Source organism: Pseudophryne corroboree, assembly GCF_028390025.1.
Source record: "Pseudophryne corroboree isolate aPseCor3 chromosome 10 unlocalized genomic scaffold, aPseCor3.hap2 SUPER_10_unloc_2, whole genome shotgun sequence".
NCBI classification, from domain to species: Eukaryota; Metazoa; Chordata; class Amphibia; order Anura; family Myobatrachidae; genus Pseudophryne; species Pseudophryne corroboree.
Genome location: NW_026967473.1, coordinates 186,867 through 207,655, shown reverse-complemented (window position 1 = coordinate 207,655; position 20,789 = coordinate 186,867). Strand labels below are relative to the sequence as shown.

The following is a 20,789-nucleotide window of genomic DNA, read 5'->3' as shown; positions in this document are numbered from 1 at the left end:
AATGAACCTGAGGTACCCCTGGTGTGCGGGGTAAATCGGAACGTGTAGATACGCATCCTTGATGTCCAAGGATACCATAAAGTCCCCTTCTTCCAGGTTCGCTATCACTGCTCTGAGTGACTCCATCTTGAACTTGAACTTTTTTATGTAGAGGTTCAAGGACTTCAGATTTAGAATAGGCCTTACCGAGCCATCCGGCTTCGGTACCACAAATAGAGTGGAATAATACCCCTTTCCTTGTTGTAATAGGGGTACTTTGACTATCACCTGCTGAGCGTACAGCTTGTGAATGGCTTCCAACACCCTCTCCCTTTCGGAAGAGACGGTTGGTAAGGCAGACTTCAGGAAACGATGAGGAGGATCCGTCTCTAATTCCAACCTGTACCCCTGAGATATTATCTGCAGGATCCAGGGGTCTACCTGCGAGTGAGCCCACTGCGCGCTGTAATTTTTGAGACGGCCCCCCACTGTCCCCGAGTCCGCTTGAGAGGCCCCAGCGTCATGCTGAGGTTTTTGCAGGAGCCGGGGAGGGCTTCTGTTCCTGGGAAGGAGCTGCCTGTTGGTGTCTCTTCCCTCTTCCTCTGCCTCGTGGCAGGTACGACAAGCCCTTTGCTCTCTTATTTTTGTAGGAGCGAAAAGGCTGCGGTTGAAAGGTCGGTGCCTTTCTCTGTTGGGGAGTGACTTGAGGTAAAAAAGTGGATTTCCCGGCAGTAGCCGTGGCCACCAAGTCTGATAGACCAACTCCAAATAACTCCTCCCCTTTATACGGCAAAACCTCCATGTGACGTTTTGAATCCGCATCGCCTGTCCACTGTCGTGTCCATAAGGCTCTTCTGGCTGAAATGGACATAGCACTCACCCGAGATGCCAGTGTGCAAATATCCCTCTGTGCATCACGCATATAGATAAATGCATCCTTTATTTGTTCTAACGACAGTAAAACATTGTCCCTATCTAGGGTATCAATATTTTCAATCAGGGATTCTGACCAAACTACTCCAGCACTGCACATCCAGGCAGTTGCTATAGCTGGTCGTAGTATAACACCTGCATGTGTGTATATATTCTTTTGAATAACTTCCATCTTTCTATCTGATGGATCCTTAAGTGCGGCCGTCTCAGGAGAGGGTAACGCCACTTGTTTGGATAAGCGTGTGAGCGCCTTGTCCACCTTAGGGGGTGTTTCCCAGCGCGCCCTAACCTCTGGCGGGAAAGGGTATAATGCCAATAACTTTTTTGAAATTATCAACTTTTTATCAGGAGCAACCCACGCTTCATCACACACGTCATTTAATTCTTCTGATTCAGGAAAAACTGTTTGTAGTTTTTTCACACCATACATAATACCCTGTTTTACGGTATCTGTAGTATCAGCTAAATGTAACGTCTCCTTCATTGCCAAAATCATATAACGTGTGGCCCTACTGGAAAATACGTTTGAATTTCTACCGTCGTCACTGGAATCAGTGCCCGTGTCTGGGTCTGTGTCGACCGACTGAGGCAAAGGGCGTTTTACAGCCCCTGACGGTGTTTGAGGCGCCTGGACAGGCATTAATTGATTGTCCGGCCGCCTCATGTCCTCAACTGACTGTTTAAGGGAAGATAAACCATCACGTAATTCCACAAATAAAGGCATCCATTCTGGTGTCGACCCCCTGGGGGGTGACATCTGCATATTTGGCAATTGCTCCGCCTCCACACCAATATCGTCCTCATACATGTCGACACCACGTACCGACACACACCGCAAACTCACAGGGAATGCTCTAATGAAGACAGGACCCACTAGCCCTTTTGGGGAGACAGAGGGAGAGTCTGCCAGCACACACCACAAAGCGCTATATATACAAGGGATATCCTTATATTAAGTGCTCCCTTATAGCTGCTTTAATATATATATATATATAGCCATTAATGTGCCCCCCCTCTCTGTTTTACCCTGTTTCTGTAGTGCAGTGCAGGGGAGAGACCTGGGAGCCGTTCTGACCAGCGGAGCTGTGACAGAAAATGGCGCCGTGTGCTGAGGAGATAGGCCCCGCCCCTTTCACGGCGGGTTCTTCTCCCGCTATTTTTCCAGTCAGGCAGGGGTTAAATATCTCCATATAGCCCCTATGGGCTATATGTGAGGTATTTTTAGCCTTGTATAAGGTTTATATTTGCCTCTCAGAGCGCCCCCCCCCAGCGCTCTGCACCCTCAGTGACTGCCCAGTGAAGTGTGCTGAGAGGAAAATGGCGCACAGCTGCAGTGCTGTGCGCTACCTTATGAAGACTGAGGAGTCTTCAGCCGCCGGTTTCCGGACCTCTTCACGCTTCAGCATCTGCAAGGGGGTCGGCGGCGCGGCTCCGGGACCGGACTCCACGGCTGGGCCTGTGTTCGATCCCTCTGGAGCTAATGGTGTCCAGTAGCCAAGCAGCAAATCCACTCTGCATGCAGGTGAGTTTACTACTTTCCCCCTAAGTCCCACGTTGCAGTGATCCTGTTGCCAGCAGGACTCACTGTAAAGAAAAAAACCTAAACTAAACTTTCTCTAAGCAGCTCTTTAGGAGAGCCACCTAGATTGCACCCTTCTCGTTCGGGCACAAAATCTAACTGGAGTCTGGAGGAGGGTCATAGGGGGAGGAGCCAGTGCACACCACCTGACCTAGTAAAGCTTTACTTTTTTGTGCCCTGTCTCCTGCGGAGCCGCTATTCCCCATGGTCCTTTCAGGAACCCCAGCATCCACTTAGGACGATAGAGAAAGTAACTCCTGCGATTGTACTAAGATTAACAGGTCGTCTAGGTATGGGAATATTCTTATCCCCTGTATGCGCAGACAAGCTGCCATAACCACCATGATTTTGGTAAACACCCTGGGTGCTGTTGCTAGCCCAAAGGGCAAAGCCTGGAACTGAAAATGTTCCTGGAGGATGGCAAACCTGAGGTAACACTGATGTGACAGTGCTATAGGCACATGTAGGTAAGCATCCCATACATCCAGAGATACCATGTAATCTCCCGGTTCCATAGCCAACATTATGGAGCGTAACGTCTCCATGTGGAACTTCGGGATCCATATGTATTTGTTCAACATTTTCAGATTTAGAATTGGTCTATATGACCCATTTGGCTTCTGGATTAGAAATAGATTGGAGTAATACCCCTGTCCCCTTTGTGATGGAGGTACTGGGACAATCACACCTGACTGCAGTAATTTTTGGACTGCTTCTCGCAGGGCATTGGCCTTCGACTCTATACGAGACGGGCTGGTGCAAAAACATCTTTGAGGAGGCTGCCTCCTGAATGGGAACCCATACCCCTGAGATACTACCTTCTGCACCCAGGCATCTGCTGTTGACTGTTGCCATATGTGTGCAAAATGAAGAGTCAGCCCCCAACCCTGGAATCCTCCAGGCGGAGGCCCGTCTCTTCAGGCTGATGGTTTCTGTTCAGGTTTGGAAGCTGGCTTTTTGCTAGCCCACTGCTTCCTACCCCTGGATTTAAACTGGGGTTGTTTAGGCTCCTCTTTAGCTTTCGCTTTGCCAACGAAATGAGCGAAACTTTGAACCCTTGGACTTAGTGTTATAGGTAGCCGGAAATCTGACCTTTTTTGATTCAGCTTCTGATTCTAGGATATCCGATAAAGGTTTTCCAAATAATATATTACCAATGAAAGGCAATGCTTCCAATTCTTTCTTGGACTCCGCATCCGTCTTCCAGGTCCGTAGCCAAACTGCTCTGCGAGCGACTACTTCCAGGGCTGAAGCTTTAGACGCAACAGTGCCTACATCAATTGCTGCTTGTTCTAAATACTGGGCAGATTGTCTTAAATGGCAAAGACGATCCTCTTGCTCCCTAGTAGGAGAAGGGATGTCATTCTCTAGCTCCTCTATCCATTCGCCCATTGCCTTTGCTACCCAGGCCGAAGCCATAGCAGGTCTTACCACTGCTCCTACTAGAGAAAATACATTTTTCAAGAAGCTATCTACCCTTCTGTCTGTGACATCATTTAGTGAGGTAGATGACAGTGGTAAAGCAGATTTATGCACGAGTCGCAGAACATGTGCATCTACTTTTGGAGGAACTTCTCTTTTCGAACAATCCGCAGCTGGAAATGGATAATAAGAATCCCATCTCCTAGGAATCTTGTACTTTTTACTGGGCGTCGCCCAAGACTCAGCCATCATTTCCGTCAGCTCATCTGACGCTGGGAATTCAGCTTTCACTGATTTTGTTCGTTTAAACACAGGTGCTTTAGATTTTAACACTGTTTTGGCTGGTTCTTCCAACGAGAGAACAGCCTTCACAGCATTAATAAGTTCAGCTACATCCTCTGAACTAAAATTCTGCGACTGGTCATCATACGGAGTATTTGAATATACTGTATCATCATCTGTTGTCTCATCTTGTGTAGTCTGCCACATAGACGCATCTGTCTTAGTCTTACCTGTCCCTTGGTTGCTTGTAGAGGCTATATGGGGAAGCCCCAAGACAGCTGGGAGGCCAGAAAGCTTGTGACCGTGTTGGTGCCATTTCCGCTGTCGCTCAACCATATCCCAATGTTATCCTGTGGATAATCCTGTGGACCCAGCCAGAGAAAGCGGAATTCGTCCGAAGTTCCGCTCTGTCATTATGAAACACCAAATACGGTGGCTTGCATGACAAGGCACCCAAATCTGAAACACGCCTTGCTGAAGCTAAGGCTCGGAGAAAGACTGTTTTCCAAGTGAGAAACTTAACATCCGCTTGTTGTAAGGGTTCAAAATATGAAGACTGTAAAAAATCTAAAACCAGATTCAAGTCCCATGGCGCTGTAGATGGTATAAATGGAGGCTGTACTCTGAGGACACCATGCAGAAAGGTGTGTACAGTCGGCAAGAGAGCTAAACGCCTTTGAAAGTAAACTGACAAGGCCGAGACCTGCACCTTTAGTGTAGACAAACGTAGTCCTCCATCTAACCCAGTCTGTAAAAATAGCAAAAGACGGGATATCTTGAAAGACGATGTCGGAAACTTCCGAGCTTCACACCAACCTATATAGGCACGCCAAATTCTGTAATAATGAGCTGCCGTAACCGGCTTCCTAGCTCGTAACATGGTTGGTATAACCGATTCCGGAATACCGTCTCTTCTTCAGAGGGCGGTTTCAACAGACACCCCGTCAAACGCAGCCGCGCTAAATCGGGTAACAGGTCCGGACGTAGTGGGAGCAGCCAAGGATAGTCTGCGAGTAGCCCGCGGAGATCCGAGAACCATGCTCTCCGTGGCCAGTGAGGCGCCACTAGTATGACTGTGGTGGACTCTCGTTTGATCCGCTTTAGCAACAGAGGAAGCAGTGGAAACAGATACACGAGGCTGTACGGCCACGCGATTGTGAGAGCATCCACTGCCACTGCCTTTGGATCTCGTGTTCTGGACACATACTGGGGTGTTTGATGATTGTGGCGAGATGCCATCAGGTCCACCTGTGGGTAACCCCACCACTGGACCAACATCTGGAACACTTCTGGATTTAATGCCCATTCTCCTGGATGAAAATCCCGGCGGCTAAGATAATCCGCCTCCCAGTTGTCCACTCCCGGAATGAACACTGCCGACAATATCACCTGGTGATGCTCGGCCCAACTGAGGATTCGAGCTACTTCCCGCATGGCCATGCGGCTTCTTGTTCCTCCCTGTTTGTTGATGTACGCGACTGCCGTCGCGTTGTCTGACTGTACCTGGACAGTCTGAGACCGGAGCATGTGCACTGCTTGTCACAGCACGTTGTAAACTGCCCTGAGTTCCAGGATATTTATAGAGAGCAATCTTTCGTGATCTGACCAGAGACCCTGAAGCTGACAATTCTGGATCACAGCTCCCCAACCTCTTAGACTCGCATCTGTCGTTAGAATTCTCCAATTCCAGACGCCGAACCGTTCCCTGCGGTGAGATAGTGTACTTGGAGCCACCAGAGAAGCGATACTCCGGCCCGTGGAGACAACCGCACCCTCTGGTGAATCTGCAGATGCGAGCCTGACCACTGTGCGAGCACATCTAGTTGAAAAGGACGCGAGTGAAATCTTCAGAATTGGAGCGCTTCGAAAGACACCACTATCTTTCCTAACAGTCGACTGCACAAATGTACAGAGACTGTGCGTGGCTTGAGCACTAACTGTACCAGATGACGAATACTCTGTACCTTCTGTTCTGGCATGTAAATTCTTTGATTCACCGTATCGAGCATCATTCCTAGGAATTGAAGTCGTTGAGACGGAATCAGATTTGATTTCTTGAAGTTGACAATCCAACTGTGCTTAACTAGCACATTGTATGTCAGCAAGGCATGTTGAAGGAGTATCTGTTGAGATGAAGCTTTGATGAGCAGATCGTCCAAGTAAGGAACTATTTTCACTCCCAGGGATCTGAGAGGAGCCATCATCACAGACATCACTTTGGTGAATACCCGAGGCGCTGACGAGAGGCCAAACGGGAGAGCCTGAAATTGATAATGGTTTTGCTGTACCGCAAACCTTAAGTACTTCTGATGCGGTGGCCAAATTGGAATGTGTACGTACGCATCCTTGAGAACCAGCGCAATCATGAATTCATGTGGCTCTAAACCTGCAATTACTGTCGAGACTGGAATCAACACTGCTGAATCTAGCAGAGACTGAATCACGATCTGCAGAACCACCTTCTTGTCTTCTGACACAGGCAGTCCTGTCTTGAAAAAGCGCTCTGGAGGGAGACAATCGAACTCTATTTTGTAACCTTTTAACACTAAATTGCAGATCCACCCATCTGTGGATGTCTGGAACCACGCCAAAATGGAACGTCTGAAGGCATGCCCCCACAACTGAAGATCCGAGATGGGCTGAGAGCTCGTCATGCCACTGGCTTGTCGGTGGTCTTAGCGTCCTGACGACGGGTGGTAATTTGTGGAAACCCACGTCCTCTACCACGTCTACCCTGTGTGGTTGTTCCTCTACCACGGCCTCGAAAGGGCAGAGGTCTAGAACGCTGGTCCAGAGTACTTCCGTCTAGGTACCTGTGGAGGCAAAGGTAGGAAAACAGACCACCCCCCCCCCACCCTCACCCCCCGTGGCCTCAGAAATCCATTTGTCCAATTCAGGACCAAACAACTTCTCGCCAGCGTTAGGTAACGATTCTATTCCTCATTTTACCTCTGCCTCCGCCTGCCAAGAACGCAGCCAGAGAGCCCGTCGTGCCGTAACTAGTGACGCCGAAAGACGAGAAGTGACTTGGCAGATGTCCGTAGAAGCTATACATAGGTACTCATCAGCTTCACAGATTTGATCAGCGAGAAGTATAAGGTGGTCGTCTTGTAGGGCGGACCTGAGCTGTGTTATCCATATAATCATAGCTTTAGTTACCCAAATTCCAACCAAACCAGGTCTAAGCAGCACCCCTGCTGCTGTATACATGGACTTTAGCATAGCTTCTAGCTTACGCTCTGATGGGTCTTTAAGCGTAGTAGCAGTTGGTACTGGAATGGTTAACTTTTTAGAAAGTTTTGACACCGACAAATCCACCATTGGAGGATTCTCCCATTTAGATGTCACAGACTCTGGAAACGGGTAACTAGACAGAAACCGGTGAGGTATAGAAAACAGTTTATCCGGATTCTTCCATGCCTCTATGAACTGCTTATTAAGAGATTCTGAAAAAGGAAAACATACTGGAGAGCTCTGTTGTTTAGCAAATACCACCTCACCATTTGTAAGAGGGTCTTCAGTCTCTAAAATTCAGAGACTGACGTACCGCCCTGATGAGATTATCAATGCCCGGGCTGTCAATATCCTCACTATCTGACTCCTGGCCCACCTCACCTTCCTCATGTTCATCTTGCGCAGTGAGGTCTAGCATTGAATCGTCAGAATGCAACATAGCAGAAACGGGTAAACTATAAGACAAATGATAACTATCTTTGTGACCTGAACTAGACTTGGACCTTTGCAAGGACTGAGACATTTCCCGAGACCCTTCTGGTATCTCTGGCGGTCTCACTCGAGCCTCAGATCTTGCCGCTTCCCGCTCTTGTCGAGCGGCGGCCAATTCTGATTGCAACCCAGCCATTACATCTGCTAGTATTGCCCACTGAGGATCAGGAGACGAAATCGGAGTAGAAATCGTATTTGTAGCTGAATTTACAAAACATACTGTGCATGTGGTAGATCCATCAGGTAACACACTCTTACAGACACTGCAGTTAAACTGCTTTTTTGATTTTGCCGGTGTCTGTCTATTTGTGTTGTCTGTGTACATAATGAGCAAAAGACACACAAGTCCCACGACTCAGTAAAATGTTACTAAGGTGTGTATACGGCCAGAGCCGGCCCTAACCAATATGGTGCCCTAGGCAAGATTTTGGCTGGTGCCCCCTAGCACTACCGCTGGTTCCGCCTCTGACCTTGCACCTCTTTCCAAGCACCATCACCCCTCACCCATAGCAGTCCTTACTTTTTTTTTTAATTTAGAGCCCCTTATTCACATTACATCACACTGAATCGCTCCTTATTCACATTACACCACACCATATTGCTCTTTATTCACATTAGACGACACAGTAGTGCCCTTTCTATACGCAACGCCACATAGTAGAGCACCTTATACACATAAAGCCACACATTAGTAATGCATTTATACACATAATTCCACACAGTAATGCACCTTACACATATGAGACACATTATTAATAAGTCCTTATAAACATCATGCACATTATTCCAACCTTTTACACATAATGTCCCTTACACATATGCCGTACATTATTAATGCCCTTATACACATAATGACACACATAGTGCCCCCTACACATTTGCTGCACATTATTAGTGCCCCTATACACATAATGACACACATACAGTAGTACCCTGTTACACATATGCTGCACATTATTAATGCCCTTATACACATAATCACACACATAGTGCCACCTACACATATGTTGCACATTATTAATGCATTTTTACATGACACACATAATGCTCCTTACACATATTCCGAACACTACTGCACAACCAACCCACTCACATGCACACAGCACTTACACTGCCACTAACACTGTGACCTCTGCCTCTGCTTGGATACAGATGTGTCCTCATAAATCTTGCCTCAATGCTAACGTCGGGCACTTTTTTTTTCATGAAAAGCCATCTTATTTGCATTGCTATGTGGCTAGGATGCACAAGCAGCTTCTGCTGATTAAAATGATATGCAGCATGCCTATATACTGTGTGAGACTGTGGCTGTATCTGCATATGAAATGCTACACACAGAATATAGGCGTGCCGCATATCATTTTAATCAGCAGAAGCTGCTGATGCCCCTAGGCATATCAAATGCCCTAGGCAATTGCCTAGTTTGCCTATGCCTATGGCCGGCTCTGTATACGTCCGAAGTGCAGTGCACGTGACCAGCCTATACGAAACCTGATCCAAAAGTCCTACTAACACCCCTGCGCCATCTGGTGGAGTATTGTTGTAGGACAGCAACTTCCTGGAAGAAGAAGCAGAAAGTCTAGTTAAAATGGCCTCCAGCCATGTTCTTATATTCCATGTATAACATAGAAACATTTCAGGATATAAAAACGTGCCCCTGGTACATCTATAACTCTTAACCCTGTTAAAACAATGCAGTCTTTTTTATTAATATAGGCTTAACAGCCTGTTACAGATTAAACCATGCAGCCTGTATAGTGCTGCAGCATTGGGCATTATCCCCCCCCCCTGCAGCTGCGCTGCCTGTAATAGGGACAGACCGCGGCAGCAGTGAGTGCTGTCCGCGGTCTGAGTGAGGGCTTGAGCCGCCGCAGCTTCCCTCCTCTGCTCCCCCCCCACCAAATGTGCTACCTTAGGGAAGCGATGAGCCGGGGAGCGCTAGCAGTGGCGTCTGGCAGCAGCGCTGCTGTGGCACCATCTCCCCCTCTACAGCGGCCGGGAGCTGGGGAACACGGCAGACTGGGGAGCGGTGGCGGACAGCGGGTAACAGCGGCCGGCGTATAGGAGCGGCCGGGCGGTGGAACTGTAGTTTATCTAATAGGTAGCAGTCCCCACACACGGTGGTCCCCCCGAAATGTATAAATACCTGCTGTAATGTTGGGGCTATGACGGGGCTTCTCACACAAGCTCCGTCCAGCTTCCTTCCTGCAGCCTCAGCTGTGAAAAAAAACTGAGCTGCTTCTAGTCTAAGACGGTGCTCCTCTCTGAGCGCCGACAAGCTAGGAGCTGCCTGCAGCAGCTTCCACAATCCTGGACCCAAGCTTCTTTCTTAAGCTGGGAAGGGATTGAGTAAGGAAAAATAAAAAGTACAATTAAATGTATGTGTGGAAGACCACGTGTGCTTCTATCCTGTGAGGCACCGAAAAAAAACTGAGGTACTATGGGAGTATGGAGGGGAGGAGTGTTACCAATTTAAATATTCAGTGCCGGTCCTGCTAACGCCCGTCCATATCCCAAGAGTACTCCAGTGCCCCCTAGTGGATGAAGAAGAAAAATGTAATCCTGGGGAGAAGTGGTAGCGGTACGGTTATGCATCTCCCCCATATGGCAGCAGTACGGTTATGTGTCTCCCCCGTGTGGTAGCGGTACGGTTATGCATCTCCCCCATATGGCAGCAGTACGGTTATGTGTCTCCCCCGTGTGGTAGCGGTACGGTTATGTGTCTCCCCCATGTGGCAGCAGTACGGTTATGTGTCTCCCCCATGTGGCAGCAGTACGGTTATGTGTCTCCCCCATGTGGCAGCGGTACGGTTATGCGTCTCCCCATGTGGCAGCGGTACGGTTATGTGTCTCCCCCATGTGGCAGCAGTACGGTTATGTGTCTCCCCCATGTGGTAGCGGTACGGTTATGTGTCTCCTCCATGTGGTAGCGGTACGGTTATGTGTCTCCCCCGCGTGGTAGCGGTACGGTTATGTGTCTCCCCCGTGTGGTAGCGGTACGGTTATGTGTCTCCCCCATATGGCAGCAGTACGGTTATGAGTCTCCCCCATATGGCAGCAGTACGGTTATGTGTCTCCTCCATGTGGTAGCAGTACGGTTATGTGTCTCCTCCATGTGGTAGCGGTACGGTTATGTGTCTCCCCCGTGTGGTAGCGGTACAGTTATGTGTCTCCTCCATGTGGTAGCGGTACGGTTATGTGTCTCCTCCATGTGGTAGCGGTACGGTTATGTGTCTCCTCCATGTGGCAGCAGTACGGTTATGTGTCTCCTCCATGTGGCAGCAGTACGGTTATGTGTCTCCCCCATGTGGTAGCGGTACGGTTATGTGTCTCCTCCATATGGCAGCAGTACGGTTATGAGTCTCCTCCATGTGGCAGCAGTACGGTTATGTGTCTCCTCCATGTGGTAGCAGTACGGTTATGTGTCTCCTCCATGTGGTAGCGGTACGGTTATGTGTCTCCCCCGTGTGGTAGCGGTACAGTTATGTGTCTCCTCCATGTGGTAGCGGTACGGTTATGTGTCTCCTCCATGTGGTAGCGGTACGGTTATGTGTCTCCTCCATGTGGCAGCAGTACGGTTATGTGTCTCCTCCATGTGGCAGCAGTACGGTTATGTGTCTCCCCCATGTGGTAGCGGTACGGTTATGTGTCTCCTCCATATGGCAGCAGTACGGTTATGAGTCTCCTCCATGTGGCAGCAGTACGGTTATGTGTCTCCTCCATGTGGTAGCAGTACGGTTATGTGTCTCCTCCATGTGGTAGCAGTACGGTTATGTGTCTCCTCCATGTGGTAGCAGTACGGTTATGTGTCTCCTCCATGTGGTAGCGGTACGGTTATGTGTCTCCCCCGTGTGGTAGCGGTACAGTTATGTGTCTCCTCCATGTGGTAGCGGTACGGTTATGTGTCTCCTCCATGTGGTAGCGGTACAGTTATGTGTCTCCTCCATGTGGTAGCGGTACGGTTATGTGTCTCCTCCATGTGGCAGCAGTACGGTTATGTGTCTCCTCCATATGGCAGCAGTACGGTTATGCGTCTCCCCCATGTGGTAGCGGTACGGTTATGTGTCTCCCCCATGTGGTAGCGGTACGGTTATGTGTCTCCCCCATGTGGCAGCGGTACGGTTATGTGTCTCCCTCGTGTGGCAGCGGTACGGTTATGCATCTAGGGTCTGGGACTCAGGTTCGACAGCAAAAAGGTCGACACCTTAGGTCGACGCCAATTGGTCGACACCTTATGTCGACATTGACAAAATGTCGACGTGGAAAAAGGTCGACATGAGTTTTTTGTTTTTTTGGTGTCGTTTTCTTCGTAGAGTGACCGGGACCGCGTTCGCTCGCCATGCTTCGGCCATGGTGCCTTCGCTCGGCACAGATTACGTTCCAATCGTAGTCCACATGGATCGATATGTATGAAAAGGTTCCAAAAAAGAAAAAAATCATGAGAAACTCATGTCGACCTTTTTCCATGTCGACCTTTTGTCCATGTCGACCTAAGGTGTGTCGACCAATTGGCGTCGACCTAAGGTGCGTCTCCCCCATGTGGCAGCGGTACGGTTATGCGTCTCCCCCGTGTGGTAGCGGTACGGTTATGCGTCTCCTCCGTGTGGTAGCGGTACGGTTATGCGTCTCCTCCGTGTGGTAGCGGTACGGTTATGCGTCTCCTCCGTGTGGTAGCGGTACGGTTATGCGTCTCCTCCGTGTGGTAGCGGTACGGTTATGGGTCTCCTCCATGTGGTAGCGGTACGGTTATGTGTCTCCTCCATGTGGTAGCGATACGGTTATGTGTCTCCTCCATGTGGTAGCGGTACAGTTATGCGTCTCCCCCGTGTGGTAGCGGTACGGTTATGCGTCTCCCCCGTGTGGTAGCGGTACGGTTATGTGTCTCCTCCATGTGGTAGCGGTACGGTTATGTGTCTCCTCCATGTGGTAGCGGTACGGTTATGTGTCTCCCCCATGTGGCAGCGGTACGGTTATGTGTCTCCCCCGTGTGGCAGCGGTACGGTTATGCGTCTCGGGGACTCAGGTTCGACAGCAAAAAGGTCGACACACCTTAGGTCGACGCCAATTGGTCGACACACCTTAGGTCGACATGGACAAAAGGTCGACATGGACAAGGTCGACATGGAAAAAGGTCGACATGAGTTTTTTGTTTTTTTTGGGGTCGTTTTCTTCGTAGAGTGACCGGGACCGCGTTCGCTCGCCATGCTTCGGCCATGGTGCCTTCGCTCCGCTACCGCTTCGCTCGGCACAGATTACGTTCCAATCGTAGTCCACGTGGATCATTAAGTATGAAAAGGTTCCAAAAAAATCATGAAAAAATCATGTCGACCTTTTTCCATGTCGACCTTTTGTCCATGTCGACCTAAGGTGTGTCGACCAATTGGCGTCGACCTAAGGTGTGTCTCCCCCGTGTGGTAGCGGTACGGTTATGCGTCTCCCCACGTGGTAGCGGTACGGTTATGTGTCTCCCCCGTGTGGTAGCGGTACGGTTATGCGTCTCCCCCGTGTGGTAGCGGTACGGTTATGCGTCTCCCCCGTGTGGTAGCGGTACGGTTATGCGTCTCCCCCGTGTGGTAGCGGTACGGTTATGCGTCTTCCCCGTGTGGTAGCGGTACGGTTATGCGTCTCCCCATGTGGTAGCGGTACGGTTATGCGTCTCCTCCATGTGGTAGCGGTACGGTTATGTGTCTCCCCAGTGTGGTAGCGGTACGGTTATGTGTCTCCCCCATGTGGTAGCGGTACGGTTATGTGTCTCCCCCATGTGGTAGCGGTACGGTTATGCGTCTCCCCCATGTGGTAGCGGTACGGTTATGCGTCTCCCCGTGTGGTAGCGGTACGGTTATGCGTCTCCTCCATGTGGTAGCGGTACGGTTATGTGTCTCCCCCGTGTGGTAGCGGTACGGTTATGTGTCTCCCCCATGTGGTAGCGGTACGGTTATGCGTCTCCCCATGTGGTAGCGGTACGGTTATGCGTCTCCCCATGTGGTAGCGGTACGGTTATGTGTCTCCCCCGTGTGGTAGCGGTACGGTTATGCGTCTCCCCCATGTGGTAGCGGTACGGTTATGCGTCTCCCCATGTGGTAGCGGTACGGTTATGCGTCTCCCCATGTGGTAGCGGTACGGTTATGTGTCTCCCCCGTGTGGTAGCGGTACGGTTATGTGTCTCCCCCATGTGGTAGCGGTACGGTTATGTGTCTCCCCCGTGTGGTAGCGGTACGGTTATGTGTCTCCCCCATGTGGTAGCGGTACGGTTATGTGTCTCCCCCATGTGGTAGCGGTACGGTTATGCGTCTCCCCCGTGTGGTAGCGGTACGGTTATGCGTCTCCCCCGTGTGGTAGCGGTACGGTTATGCGTCTCCTCCATGTGGTAGCGGTACGGTTATGTGTCTCCCCAGTGTGGTAGCGGTACGGTTATGTGTCTCCCCCATGTGGTAGCGGTACGGTTATGTGTCTCCCCCGTGTGGTAGCGGTACGGTTATGCGTCTCCTCCATGTGGTAGCGGTACGGTTATGTGTCTCCCCAGTGTGGTAGCGGTACGGTTATGCGTCTCCTCCATGTGGTAGCGGTACGGTTATGTGTCTCCCCCATGTGGTAGCGGTACGGTTATGCGTCTCCCCGTGTGGTAGCGGTACGGTTATGCGTCTCCTCCATGTGGTAGCGGTACGGTTATGTGTCTCCCCCGTGTGGTAGCGGTACGGTTATGCGTCTCCCCCATGTGGTAGCGGTACGGTTATGTGTCTCCCCCATGTGGTAGCGGTACGGTTATGTGTCTCCCCCGTGTGGTAGCGGTACGGTTATGTGTCTCCCCCATGTGGTAGCGGTACGGTTATGCGTCTCCTCCATGTGGTAGCGGTACGGTTATGCGTCTCCCCATGTGGTAGCGGTACGGTTATGTGTCTCCCCCATGTGGTAGCGGTACGGTTATGTGTCTCCCCCGTGTGGTAGCGGTACGGTTATGTGTCTCCCCATGTGGTAGCGGTACGGTTATGTGTCTCCCCCATGTGGTAGCGGTACGGTTATGCGTCTCCCCATGTGGTAGCGGTACGGTTATGTATGAATGTGGGGATGTGCTCTAAGTGCCAGCACGTCGGTATGCAGGGCAATGTATGAACGCTCTGCGACCGTTCCGACAGCCGCAGGTGTTGTTGCCCATTCACCACAGCGGCTGCCGGCTCCGGGCTGTGTAGGAAATCTCCTGCATGTCCAGTGAGGCGGCCGGAGGGAAAGACACCACACATGGGCTGATGCACGGTGTGCTGCGGAGGGGATCACGCGGGGGGCGGGGGTCACATCCTCACTGCGGCAACCATAAAGTTTATACATGTCGGCGCTGCTGCTGCTTCCTGTCTCGCAGCGGTAAAGCAGGAAGCGCTATATCCGCATGACGTGTGCCGGTATAATACATCTCCCCCATAGAGCCTAGAATGAATCTGCTTCTATCTATAGTAACTACATGAAATACAGCGTTACTGGTAAGACACCGCCTCCATTACCAGGGCAATATGGGGGCCGCCCCGTCCCTGTGGTGTCCGCACTTAGAGCTGACCCTGTAGCGTGGGTGACACTCTCCTCCGGCCTATTCCCCCAGTGGCAGCTGCAGCACAGGTCTGCGCAGAAGGATGGAGACGCCCAGCAGATCGGACGGATCGGATGATGCCGGTTGAGTCCTGCGTGTGGGACCTCCCTTCTGCTGGCTCGGGAGCGCGACAGATGGGCATCGGTGACCATGTCTGTACAGCTTGTGGAAGCAGGAGTAGTGCCAGCCGGGTATGGGACTCAAGGTCGACACCAATTGGTCAACACACCTTAGGTCGACACATGAAATAGGTCGCCATGGACAAAGGGTCAACATGAGTATGTTTTTTTGGTGTCATTTTCTTCATAAAGTGCTGGGGAACCCCAGTTACTGCACTGCGTCCCCTCGCTTCGCTCGCCATGCTTCGGGCAAGGTGCCTCGCTCTGCTACCGCTGCGCTCGGCACAGGTCACCGTTCCAATGGTAGTCCACGTAGATCGTAAAGTATGAAAAGGTTTTTTGTTTTTTTTTAAAAAGTGAAAATCTCATGTCAACCTATTTCAGGTGTCAACCTAAGTGGTGTCGACCTGGAGTGCAGATACCGTGCCATCCATCTTGCCACCTACCACCTATATCAGAATGACGACCTGGCCACTCCCACTGTATATATGACCTCACCTGCCCAGTCTATACGATTCTCCGACCTTCCATGGATGCCTGGACTAGGTGCACTTGTATGCCGTGTCCTGCCACCCAAGCAGGGGACTATACTTCCAGCAACTCCAGAAGCCCCTTGTGTTATCAGACACGTTTTCTCTCCATTTATCAGCTATACTGCTGCAATCTCCATCTTGGTACCGGTATGCCGCCAAAAAAGCTAGCCAGACTCCCTCACCCTGTACATTTCCCTTCCACCTCAGTATAACAAGTCAGTCCACTGTTCTGACAGATCCGGTCTGCCGGCACGTTACACGGGCTTTTCAGACTGTCCACACACCCACAGACTTGGGTCTTTCCTCCACACAAATGTCCCACTGGCAGAAATAAAGACATCTCTCTTCATATGGAGGTTATGGAGACTTGTGGATCTTGTATGCATGATATAGTCATCCGTTCCCCATCACATGCTTCCATCTCACACACACGTGACCAGAGATAGAGACTTCTTCCCTTCCCCATCACATGCTTCCATCTCGCATGTGCCCACAGATGGTGTCTGCTTCCATTGCCCATCACATGCTTTCATCTCACACACGTTGCCCAGAGATGGAGGCTTCTTACCTTCCCCATCACATGCATCCATCTCACACACATGCCCAGAGATGGAAGCTGCTTCCGTTCCCATCACATGCTTCCATCTCACACACGTGCCCAGAGATGGAAGCTGCTTCCCTTCCCCATCACATGCTTCCACCTCACACACGTGTCCAGAGATGGTGGCTGCTTCCCTTCCCCATCACATGCTTTCATCTCACACACGTGCCAGAGATGGTGGCTGTTTCCCTTCCCCATCACATGCTTCCATCTCACACACGTGCCCAGAGATGGTGGCTGCTTCCCTTCCCCATCACATGCTTCCACCTCACACACACGTGTCCAGAGATGGTGGCTGTTTCCCTTCCCCATCACATGCTTCCATCTCACACACGTGTCCAGAGATGGTGGCTGCTTCCCTTCCCCATCACATGCTTCCACCTCACACACACGTGTCCAGAGATGATGGCTGTTTCCCTTCCCCATCACATGCTTCCATCTCACACACATGCCCAGAGATGGAAGCTGCTTCCCTTCCCCATCACATGCTTCCACCTCACACACGTGTCCAGAGATGGTAGCTGCTTCCCTTCCCCATCACATGCTTCCACCTCACACACACGTGTCCAGAGATGGTAGCTGCTTCCCTTCCCCATCACATGCTTTCATCTCACAGACGTGCCCAAAGAAGTGGCTGCTTCCCTTCCACAGGCAGTAGTACAGTAGGTACCTATAAGCATCACTTACCCAGCATACAAAACACCCAGACCCTACATAATACACATACGCGGCGTCCTATGATTGAGACTACGACATGGTATCCAGATGATAGATCTGCAATGTCTAGGTAAACAGTCAATAGGTCGACAGGAACAAAAAGGTCAACAGATGAAAGGTTGACAAGGTTCAAAAAGTTGACCTGTTATTTGGGGGTTTTCACATGTTTTCCGAACATTTGTTTGATTTACTATCCACGTGGACTAGGATTGAGAATAGTAAAGTTACTGGAAGAGTGGTAAACGAACCGAGCCCATGAGGGTCTACGTCTACTGATGGTGGACACAGAACATGAAATATACAGGATTTTGAAAAAAATAAAACCTTTTGTACCCATCCACCTTAACAACGGTCGACCAAAATCCAGACAGAATCCTCACACCCATAAAGTTAGGTCTTCTCTCCTGTAATTAACATTGTGTAGGACCCTCACTCTTAACTGAATGTGCCCCTAAGTCACGCCAGACACACCGCACTCACCTTTCCCTGTGGCATTTGCTTATTCGGGTCGAACTCAGACTGACTCTTCACATTGCTGGCACCTACGAGATACAGGATTAGAAACGGTCTCTCCAATAAGAAAATGGAGCACACAACAATGCCCCGCCCACTTATTGTGCTGCTGGGCCCCCTATCTTGTGGAGCATTGCTACCCCGTACACACCTAAGAAACGTCCCATTGTACCCAGGTGGAGTCCAGTTATTATAAGAATAACCAGCAATCAGTGGTTAGGAGAAATGTATCGTCGCCCGCCATGTTGTGCCATAAGGACGTTCCCATGAGAATGAGATAAATAGGAAGAATAATAGTAAGGGCACCATGCTAGGTCTGGGCTATGCCAGGGGGGACAATGCTAGGTCTGGGCTACGCCAGGGGGCACCATGCTAGGTCTGGGCTACGCCAGGGGGCACCATGCTAGGTCTGGGCTATCCCAGGGGGACAATGCTAGGTCTGGGCTACGCCAGGGGGGACAATGCTAGGTCTGGGCTACGCCAGGGGGGACCATGCTAGGTCTGGGCTACGCCAGGGGGGACCATGCTAGGTCTGGGCTACACCAGGGGGGACCATGCTAGGTCTGGGCTATGCCAGGGGGACAATGCTAGGTCTGGGCTATGCCAGGGGGGACAATGCTAGGTCTGGGCTATGCCAGGGGGGACAATGCTAGGTCTGGGCTACGCCAGGGGGACAATGCTAGGTCTGGGCTACGCCAGGGGGACAATGCTAGATCTGGGCTACGCCAGGGGGACAATGCTAGGTCTGGGCTACGCCAGGGGGACAATGCTAGGTCTGGGCTATGCCAGGGGGACAATGCCAGGGGGACAATGCTAGGTCTGTGCTATACCAGGGGGACAATGCTAGGTCTGGGCTATGCCAGGGGGGACAATGCTAGGTCTGGCCTATGCCAGGGGGACAATGCTAGGTCTGGGCTATGCCAGGGGAACAATGCTAGGTCTGGGCTATGCCAGGGGGGACAATGCTAGGTCTGGGCTATGCCAGGGGGGACAATGCTAGGTCTGGGCTATGCCAAGGGGGACAATGCTAGGTCTGGGCTATGCCAGGGGGGACAATGCTAGGTCTGGGCTATGCCAGGGGGGACAATGCTAGGTCTGGGCTATGCCAGGGGGGACAATGCTAGGTCTGTGCTATGCCAGGGGGGACAATGCTAGGTCTGGGCTACGCCAGGGGGGACAATGCTAGGTCTGGGCTATGCCAGGGGGGACAATGCTAGGTCTGGGCTATGCCAGGGGGACAATGCTAGGTCTGGGCTATGCCAGGGGAACAATGCTAGGTCTGGGCTATGCCAGGGGGGACAATGCTAGGTCTGGGCTATGCCAGGGGGGACAATGCTAGGTCTGGGCTACGCCAGGGGGGACAATGCTAGGTCTGGGCTACGCCAGGGGGGACAATGCTAGGTCTGGGCTACGCCAATGTCCAGGTGGATTCCCCATTGGCGGCTGCACTGTAGGTCCTACGTACAGATGTGTCCTCCTACACTTACCATATGGTATAACTCCTATGTTGTGCACTCTCTCGTCTTCATACAGGGCCTATCTCAGATACAAGCAAACCTGATTGGTGATGTGCGCATGGCCTGCACCCTTACCGCACGTGCGCAGGTATCTGTATTAGTGTAAAGTCGCAGGGTAAACATGCTTGGCATGGGTCACTTGTATGGGAACCCCAGATTATGTTTCCGTCATAATGTAAATGTTCATGATGCATCTTCTCTGGCTTATGGTGTGCTAAGTCCATGGCGCGGCTGAGGATAGTTGTATCTGTGGACTGCGAGGATACGGTGACTTTATATATATATATATATATATATATATATAGGAGGGATCCCATGGACTGCGAGGATACGGTGACCGTGTATATACTATATATAGCAGTGATCCCATGGACTGCGAGGATACGGTGACTGTGTATATACTATATATAGCAGGGATCCCATGGACTGCGAGGATACGGTGACCGTGTATATACTATATATAGCAGTGATCCCATGGACTGCGAGGATACGGTGACTGTGTATATACTATATATAGGAGTGATCCCATGGACTGCGAGGATACGGTGACTGTGTATATACTATATATAGGAGTGATCCCATGGACTGCGAGGATACGGTGACTGTGTATATACTATATATAGGAGGGATCCCATGGACTGCGAGGATACGGTGACTGTGTATATACTATATATAGCAGGGATCCCATGGACTGCGAGGATACGGTGACTGTGTATATACTATATATAACAGGGATCCCATGGACAGCGAGGATACGGTGACTGTGTATATACTATATATAGCAGGGATCCCATGGACTGCGAGGATACGGTGACTGTGTATATACTATATATAGCAGGGATCCCATGGACTGCGAGGATACGGTGACCGTGTATATACTATATATAGCAGTGATCCCATGGACTGCGAGGATACGGTGACCGTGTATATACTATATATAGCAGTGATCCCATGGACTGCGAGGATACGGTGACCGTGTATATACTATATATAGCAGTGATCCCATGGACTGCGAGGATACGGTGACCGTGTATATACTATATATAGCAGTGATCCCATGGACTGCGAGGATACGGTGACTGTGTATATACTATATATAGCAGGGATCCCATGGACTGCGAGGATACGGTGACCGTGTATATACTATATATAGCAGGGATCCCATGTACTGCGAGGACACGGTGACTGTGTATATACTATATATAGCAGGGATCCCATGGACTGCGAGGATACGGTGACTGTGTATATACTATATATAGCAGGGATCCTATGTACTGCGAGGACACGGTGAC

General features: G+C 50.7%; 1 protein-coding gene across 2 annotated transcripts in view; it reads right to left on the bottom strand.

The window, feature by feature from the left end:
- EXOSC10 (exosome component 10) overlaps positions 1–20,789 on the bottom strand; it is a 175,366-nt gene that overhangs the window by 35,399 nt on the left and 119,178 nt on the right. For both annotated transcript variants that reach the window (XM_063948684.1, XM_063948683.1), the window contains exon 23: positions 17,948–18,009. In XM_063948684.1, coding sequence (XP_063804754.1) covers positions 17,948–18,009 — 62 coding nt within the window. The remainder of the gene's footprint in view (positions 1–17,947; positions 18,010–20,789) is intronic.